The sequence below is a fragment of the Apostichopus japonicus genome, chromosome 16 (assembly GCF_037975245.1).
Source record: "Apostichopus japonicus isolate 1M-3 chromosome 16, ASM3797524v1, whole genome shotgun sequence".
In the NCBI taxonomy this organism is placed as follows: Eukaryota; Metazoa; Echinodermata; class Holothuroidea; order Aspidochirotida; family Stichopodidae; genus Apostichopus; species Apostichopus japonicus.
Genome location: NC_092576.1, coordinates 46666 through 55681, shown reverse-complemented (window position 1 = coordinate 55681; position 9016 = coordinate 46666). Strand labels below are relative to the sequence as shown.

Genomic DNA, 9016 nt, shown 5'->3' with positions numbered 1-9016 from the left:
CACTCTCATCCCCAGTCAGTTCTCACCCCAAGGCTACTCTCAGCCCCAGTCAGTTCTCACCCAGTCTATTCTCAGCCCCAGTCAGTTCTCACCCCCAGTCCACTCTCAGCCCCAGTCAGTTCTCACCCCCAGTCCACTCTCAGCCCCAGTCAGTTCTCACCCCCAGTCTATTCTCAGCCCCAGTCAGTTCTCATCCCCAGTCCACTCTCAGCCCCAGTCAGTTCTCAGCCCTAGTTCACTCTCATCTCCAGTCAGTTCTCACCCCTAGTCTACTCTCAGCCCCAGTCAATTCTCACCCACTCTATTCTCAGCCCCAGTCAGTTCTCAGCCCCAGTCAGTTCTCACTCCCAGTTCACTCTCATCCCCAGTCAGTTCTCACCCAGTCTATTCTCAGCCCTAATCAGTTCTCACCCCCAGTCCACTCTCAGCCCTAGTCAGTTCTCACCCCCAGTTCACTCTCAGCCCCAGTCAGTTCTCACCCCCAGTCTACTCTCAGCCCCAGTCAGTTCTCACCCAGTCTATTCTCAGCCCCAGTCCACTCTCAGCCCCAGTCAGTTCTCACCCCCAGTTCACTCTCAGCCCCAGTCAGTTCTCACCCCCAGTTCACTCTCAGCCCCAGTCAGTTCTCACCCCTAGTTCACTCTTATCTCTAGTTATCACTTAACCCAAGTCCACTCTCAACCCCAGTCCATCCTCAGCCTTTGTCCACTCGCAGCTTCAGTTCACTCCCAGCCTCAGTCCACTCTCGACCCCAGTCCACTCTCAGCCCCTAGTCTACTTACATCAAGACACAAATTTACGATCAGCAGGGTCGCAACACCAATCTACTTGAAAAGAACTCTTATGAAATCATACTTAGGAGCATAATTGAAATGACTATATATGCAAATCATATCATGCATACTCACAAGCGAAATTACGGCACGCTGTTCGGTAACTATTCACTGCAGTTGTAAAAAACACATTATAACATTTCCTTCAATTTCAAAATACATATCATGGTACATAGAATTGTTGAATTTAGTAAATTTTCAATAATGTGTGATACTTAATACACATAGCAATAGTTTCACTGCGACTGGTTACTTCAAATAATTCGTGTTACGTTTGTTGCTTCAAAGTAATATTAAAGAAAATATGGGCGACGACCTTTGACTCACTCTAGTTGAAGCCTTAGAGTAATCCTACTAAATATTCATGTTGACGTCATAACGAAGGATTTCAATTGTACCCCTTATCTTAGCAAAACACTAAGATTCATAGAGTTGCCTTTAACTGTTTAACAAACACTTCAAATTGGTTTACCACCATTGTTTATTAATCTTGTACAGGATACTACAAAACGAAGTTGTGTCGGCCCAACCGTCTGTGTGTCCGTCTGTCTTGAAGCTGAACTTTCAAAGACTTAACCGGTCGCACACACAACCGACAGATACCGGTTCCTCGTGAAGAGAGTAACTGTTAGGAAGATAGAACAACACAAAGATAGTATCCAGATGTGACCGGTAACATGGGCAGCCGAAGGTGAGAGTGATGCCACTCCCTCCTCCCCCTCCCCGGAAAATGAAGGTAGTAAAATAGAAATCATAAAAACTGTGCTCCCTCGTTAACAATATCTCCAGCTCTTAATCCTTCGGACAATTTAGCTTACTGCATGTGCATGGGCGTCAATCCAGGGGGGACGGGGGGACACGTCCCCCCCACATTTCGATGGATGGGGGAAACAATATCAAATGTCCCCCACACATTTGGAAAAAGAGTAGTGTCGTGGCTCTATTTGGTTACGGCTTACACATCTTAGGATTCATATCCTCGAATATCACTCAATGTTGCTGAATGGAGAATTCCACTCAGATTTCGGGAGTTAGTACCCTGAGCTCTCCAACAATCTTAAGCTTAGTCTGCCTTTATTTCGAGGCCAGTTACATTCGTCGTCGGTTGAAGGGTATAGACAAATATTCAAGTCGATAAATCCAGCGGTACGGGCTATGTTTGGTGAAGTCGAACCTCTCTTGCGGTTGCTCCCGTCTCTTCTACCAGATCGACGGAAGCCGAGGGATCTTTTAGTGCTCTGAGGCGTTTGAAGACAAGGCTACGAAGCACCATGACGCTACAGAGGCTGAACCATGTGATCGTGTTCCATATTCACCGCGCGGGGACGTCGTTACAGGGGGTGAGGGGTGTCTCACCCCCAAACTTGGTAAAACTGACGCTAGCTCAAAAATGTATTCATTTATCCCTGTGATTGTGCATGACCTAAAAATTTCGGTCAAAATTGACCTTTAACCTGTCATATTTACCAAGTTTTCCTTGCGAATTTTGGAAATTGTATCTCGCGATTCTTATACTCCACCGTACAAAACTTCGTATGATTTTGAATACTACACAAAAAAAATGCCTAATAGAACTACCGTCATAGGCGTAGGAGCCCAATTTGATTTGTGTGTGTGTGTGTGTGTGGGGGGGGGTGGTTGTAATGACTTGCCAGAAAAATATAACCAAAATTTTTCGCGCGCTACGCACGCATTCCACGTGATGATGTGCATATCATACACGCATGCATCGGTTTTTACATCGCATGCAAATAGCATACAATCATTTTCCGTCTTGTTACCCTTCCGTATTGGTGAGAATTGTTGGGTAATAATAATATCAGTTTAACCACTGAAAAACACATTGCAAATTATCTTTCTTTCAGTAGGTGCCCAAAAGCTATCAGCACATTGCCCGAATTTCACAAAAATATGTGGTTGGGGTGGGGGGGGGGGCAATAAGTTTGTGAAATGAGTGCCAGTGGGTACAACTGTATCGCAACAAGTTCGTAACAGAAGTGCAGTCGCGAAAGATTGGGTTTTCTGACCGTATCGTTGACGAGTAGCGCGAGGGTGGGGGGTACAAAGCAGCAGTCGGAATTTTCTGGCTTCAAAACCGATTTTCAGCCACTACAACCCCCCCCCCCCAATCATCAGGCCTTAGCTACGTCCCTGTGTACATGGTGGTTACATAGTACGCTCCGACCAGAATTCACCCGATAACCAGATGCAGATCCACCTAGCAACCGAGGTAACTTGCTTGAGGACTCCAACGAACAACCACTGATATATGTTCATGCCTTCATCACTTTAGCCACCACTCACATGGGACCTATTCTGACGATACATGCGCATGTGTGAGGCCCTGAAAACATAATAAAAGTGGTTTGTCTTGTTATCCTTGTTTTCAAATTTCACATAAATGTATTCTCGTAGACCTAGCAACCTGGTTTAACATGCTGGCGTTTGACGACTTTTGGCCAAATTTGCGCTAAGCTCACTATACGAACTCGGATCTGGGCTGTGCCTTATTAGTTAGTTATTTAAATTATTAATAATGGCTTATGAGGAAATGCACCATTTTGTGGTATGACTCCCAGGACGGTAGGTCGAGAAACTCACATGCAGTCGCGGCGGATAGCTTCCTTCGCCTTTATGTCCGGGGAAATTTTGGGACATCGTTCCTATAGACCTGCGGGCCACATGCGGCCCGCCAGTGATTTTTTTGCGGCCCGTGGGATGTCTCAAGAAAAAGAAAAAAAATCAATCTATCTTGCATCATCACCAAAAACGAGCTAGCTGCTTAGAATTTATCTGCACTAATGATGCTATCAGGTTGGTCTATTATCACCATTAATTATCAACTGGACTGTATTGACATTATGGTTTTGTAAATACAGATTAAGTACACACAACTATTGCTTGAACGTCCTCGGAATCAAAGGTTTCAAATCAACAGCAGGCCGTTGGTTAGGTGCGGCCCTGTCAATCTTTCACTCCTAAAATCTGGCCCATTCAATCAAAAGGTTGCCCATCCCTGCAATAGGCCTATATCTAAGGTCCTGGGGTCAGTGGCGTCGTGTCTATTGGGGCCCGGGGCACAGGCCCCCCCCCCCAAAAAAAATTGTCAAAGGTGTATTAAAATGTTGTCAAAATTTACAAAAAAAAAGTGTTTTCGAAATCGAAAAGTAGACTAAATATTCAATTGCTCTTTGATGGTCGTTGCGGATTTTCCACACACCTCAAAGACGACATATCGGGATTAGTAATGTCATTACCTTTGAATATGTTTGTCCTAAGCTCGCGTTTGATACAGTCTCAATTAACCTGGAAAATAATCACTTCGTTATCGCGCGTTTTACCTTAGGTTTCGCTACTTTTGCTTTTTCTGCCCATGTTTTCAAACGGCATAGCTTTTTATTCACCCAGTCACCACTTCTCAAGGGCATGGGCGGTGATCATGGATCAGCCAACACAAAAATGTTTCGATATCTTAAATTTTGGTTGCTTCTGGGAGACGAGGAATTGGTAAACTGAGGAATAAATGGCGATCACTTCCTTCGAGAATATTTCCCAAAATAAAAAATTGCCGGAAATTTTTATCAATTTTAGGGGTATTGCTTACTGCCATAATGCACGGGAAGTGCCGTTTCCTGCAATCTGAGGGGTCTGTCAGAAGAAAAATTTTCTTGTACGCTGCGCGCCAACCGATGGTGGTGCTCCGCTTTGATAGTACTTACGGCCGGAATACTCGAATCGATCTCGTCCCCCCCACGTTTCAAATCGGATTAACGCCCCTGTGCATGTGGCAACTAAATGCACAATTCAATGTTAAATTGAGGATAAACGGTTTAATTTTTATTTTATTGGAAACCCGTTAACGGGTAAATTCTTTGAACGGTTAATGGTTATTGAAAATCTGAACTTAGTGTGACCCGCACTGATTTCTTTTCTGCCTACGCACACATTTGTTATCATGGTGAAAGAAAAAGTATTCGGTTTCCAATCAAATATATGCGTTTGAGACACAGTAACGTAACTTTTCCAAACTGAGGGCAGTATGAATGAATTGCTTAGGAATGAAAAGGGAAATTCATGCTGCATTCGTGACAAAATTAGCACACAGGTCAACGTTTTGTACGCTATTTGACTTAATGCGCTCTGATAATCTCTTTGAGGGGAAGGGATGGGAGTAGAGAGAATTGGGCTAAGTATACAGTTTTACCAAATACATAGTTGGTGTGAGTTATTTAGTTTGGCTTACAATGTATTAAGTCAGACTCAATACAAATTGGGTCTGACTAAAACTGATGCTTTACTAATTAAGAAGAAAACAAGTTTTCAAATTGGCTTGAAGCCTGCATTAGATATACTTACGAGTACACATTGTTCAAGCATTCTCCACGTATAAGCATTGGTTGTTCGACATAAACATGGCGACAGTCGTTAGCAGTGAATCCTGATGCCTCTCTCATATCGATACAATTCTGACAAGCACACACAGCGTATGTTATTTCTCGTGGAAACCTATACAGTACGAAAAAGAAAATGATAAAAATAAAATATCATTAAAAAAGAATGAGTGTAGGTATTTCAGCCGATTCACACAGAGATTACAGTAGCTATACTGCAAATCTTAAAAGTTTTGTACCACAGTAAAATACTGGATTGTGCTTATAAAGCGGTAGCATGTGCTATTAGGATTACAGTTAGTAGCCTACTGAGAATATGTGTAATCCCAACAACTGGATTTTTTTTTGGGATTACATATATCCTCAGTTCTTACTGTAATCCTAATAGCACATACTACCGATTTATAGCACGATCTAGTTTTTACTGTGTTACAAAACTTGAAGATTCACATTAGTAACTGTGTTCTCTGTGTGTATCGAGTGGGTATTTACTGTATTCTTGTAAATCCACAATAGCCTTATTCCACTTCGCACACGATCTCATATAAAACAGAGGCACGTGACCAGGAGCCCCAAGATGGTGGAAATCCCACAAAAAAAATAAAAGCCTGCAGTGTTCACATTTCCAGGCAAGATTTACCATCTTTCTATTTTGGGCTCCTATAACTTCAAACACTGGAAGGAGGGGGGGGGGGGCGGGGGTTCCTAGAATATAATGCTCTGGGCCCCAAAGTACCACACATGATTACATAAATAGGGGAATTTTATCCACCCATCCCCCCCCCCCCCAGATAGAATAAGATAGAGGCTTGAAAATGTATGGGTCTTATGCTTTCCCGATAGAATGTAAAACACTTCTCTGAATGTTTTATTCATCAGACTGAGGACATGTCCACCATTTTGAATGTTTTATTACTCAGACTGAGGACATGTCCACATTCTGAATGTTTTATTCCTCAGACTGAGGACATGTCCACCATGATGAATGTTTCATTCCTCAGACTGAGGACATGTCCACCATTCTGAATGTTTCATTCCTCAGACTGAGGACATGTCCACCATTCTGAATGGTTTATTCCTCAGACTGAAGACATGTCCACCATTCTGAATGTTTTATTTCTCAGACTGAGGAACGTCCACCATTAAGAATGTTTTATTACTCAGACTGAGGACATGTCCACCATGATGAATATTTTATTTCTCAGACTGAGGACATGTCCACCATTCTGAATGTTTCATTCCTCAGACTGAAGACATGTCCATCATTCTGAATGTTTCATTCCTCAGACTGAAGACATGTCCACTGTGAATGCATGCCACTGCCGCCGAGGATATGTTTATCAACCGTTGATTGAGCTCATACACTCATCTTATTTGAATAATCCACAACATTGCAAATTTGGAATTTTGTTTCTTCTTTTCTTCAAAGAAAATATTAAAAAGCCTTACATACTGTGATACTTCCTCTAACATCCAGCCTAAGTACACTGTTCCAGTACAAATGAACGATGGTGAATAAAATATAAAAGGAAGTAAAACCGCCCAACCCCCAACAAAAATTATCACGGCACCCTAGAAAGTGGCTTACCAGCTCTTTGAGACATGGGTTGTGATATGAACCCTGTAATATCTGAGAACTCAGATGATCAGAGCTCTCCCCACCCCCTACCCCCATCCCCACCTTTCCCCATGTCGATAAAGTATTTTAAATTTCTTATGTTATTTGGTTTTGCACTGGCTAGATTGCAGGTTCATAATAGTAGTTTCTAATAACCGTTATAACCGTAATATCTGAGAATTAAGGTGATCGGTGCCACCCCACCCCTTCCCTCTCCCCATTTCGATAAAGTATGTTAATGTCTTGTTTATTAGGTTTTGCACTGGCTAGCTTGCAAGTCAATAATGGTAACCTCTTATTATTCCGTTTTTGTTTCCTCAGGTCTCATGTCAGTTAGTGGTGATATTGCGGGAAATTGCGTTTTCAAATACAATCTCAACTGCTATTATCATTTCACTAAAGCAGAATGCCTAACAAAGTAAGGAAAGAGATAAGGAGTTCTTAAAGTAGGATGCCTTCAGTTTGTCAGACTAAGAAATAAGGAAATTATACACACACAAAGAATGCCATATCTTACCTTGTGATATTATAATCAGTAATTTCTACCCAGGGACAACTCGTTCGACGGTTCAATGGCACTCCACTCAATACATGAAACAAGGGACAATGTTGACTGCTATCTTCAATTCGTCTTATTGACGTCATCAACCTCTCGTATTCATCCTCTGTATTCAACTGCCCGACTCGAGAGACGTAAACTGCATCATGAAGGAGTTCTCGAAGTTCAAGTTCTGTTGGTTCTTCACATGTTGCACTGTCTACATTACGCACATACCGTTGTAGGTTAGTCTCCCTTTCGCCGTTTTCTGCGATGATTTGTTGATTCGACGCTTCATAGCCGCTGAAGTTTTGACTTGTTTCGGTTAAAGGAATTTTCATCGCGAGGCTTAAATTGAAGCTGATCAAGAGGACTAAAAGGTAGATGAAACGTCTCTGGAAAGAGAAAGAAACACATGATAACTTATCGTAAAACTATTGTAAATGCCTAACATACATTAATATATTAAAATATATTATTAATATATGTAAGACGTCAGGCCCTCTTACTTTTACACATTCTCTCACACAGGCTCTTTAGTGGACAAGCAGTTTGCTAACATATTATGTTTTATTCTGATATATTATTTTAATGAAAGAAATACAACTGCACAGACAATCTATGTCAGCATGACCTTACAAATTCTCCTGGATAGTAATTCCTACCATATTGACGCTGTCTTGATTTTGATTTTAAAGTGCAAGCAATATGATCGTAAAGTAAAAAAATAAAGTCTCAAATCGATAGGACTTCTAACGCAAAACGAAGCAATGCCTGGTGTATATAGGACGCAACGAACAAAAACCAGGTCCTTGACTCGAGAAATTCAAATTATTGAATAAATAAATATATATCATATCTTTATCTATATATATCTATATCTATATATATATCTCTCTCTCTATATATATATTGGTATATATATATATATAGGTATATATATATATGTATATATATATATAGGTATATATAGATATATATTGAATATATATAGTGTGTGTAGTACATATAAATGTTATATTTATACCATTCGTTTCGTTTTGTGATGTATGACAATCAAAATACAAAGAAAGAAGAATCAGCTTAAAGTAAAAAAAAAACATTCCTGTGGAAATAGTCGCTTTACCAAGAAATTTACCTTCTAAAATTACGTCATTGACGACAAAATTTCCCCTTTTGATACCCTCCATGATGTTAATATAGTTCTATGACAGCATTATTTCACTTTACGTGCCAATAAATTCAAATGTTACTGAAAAATCTCAGTTTGGTCCTTTCTGAGTAAATTTATTCATTGAACAGTTGTATAAATATAAGTGTTAGTGCCAATTGATGGTTGTGTGTCTATTTATAGAGTATAAGAAAGAAATGTACCAAATCATTAAAAACGTATTGTTGAGTGGATTCTTGGGTTAAGTTGAAATGAGGAAGCCAGTGCGTGCGGGTCTAATTCTTTACCGACTGGATATGGAAATTCCCTGGTTGAACTGTTTCCGCACATTTTATACTAACTAATGAATGCTACTTGGTTTCCTGCCAATGTTTTTCTACTAGTTTCTAATTCAGCTTCCTGCAGCCTTGTAACAAATTACGTATGAAAAATACCGTTCTTAAGCGGTAGAAGGGTTTAAGTCAT

General features: G+C 40.8%; 1 protein-coding gene across 1 annotated transcript; it reads right to left on the bottom strand.

Moving 5' to 3' along the window:
* Window positions 1-266: 266 nt before the first annotated feature.
* Window positions 267-8321, bottom strand: LOC139983350 (uncharacterized). Its single transcript, XM_071996879.1, has 4 exons — window positions 8046-8321; window positions 7360-7775; window positions 5190-5339; window positions 267-1458 (listed from the first exon to the last, which is right to left on the bottom strand). The coding sequence occupies exons 1-4, from the start codon at window positions 8046-8048 to the stop codon at window positions 1398-1400; spliced, it is 630 nt and encodes a 209-aa protein (XP_071852980.1). The 5' UTR covers window positions 8049-8321; the 3' UTR covers window positions 267-1397.
* Between the last annotated feature and the right edge of the window lie 695 nt (window positions 8322-9016).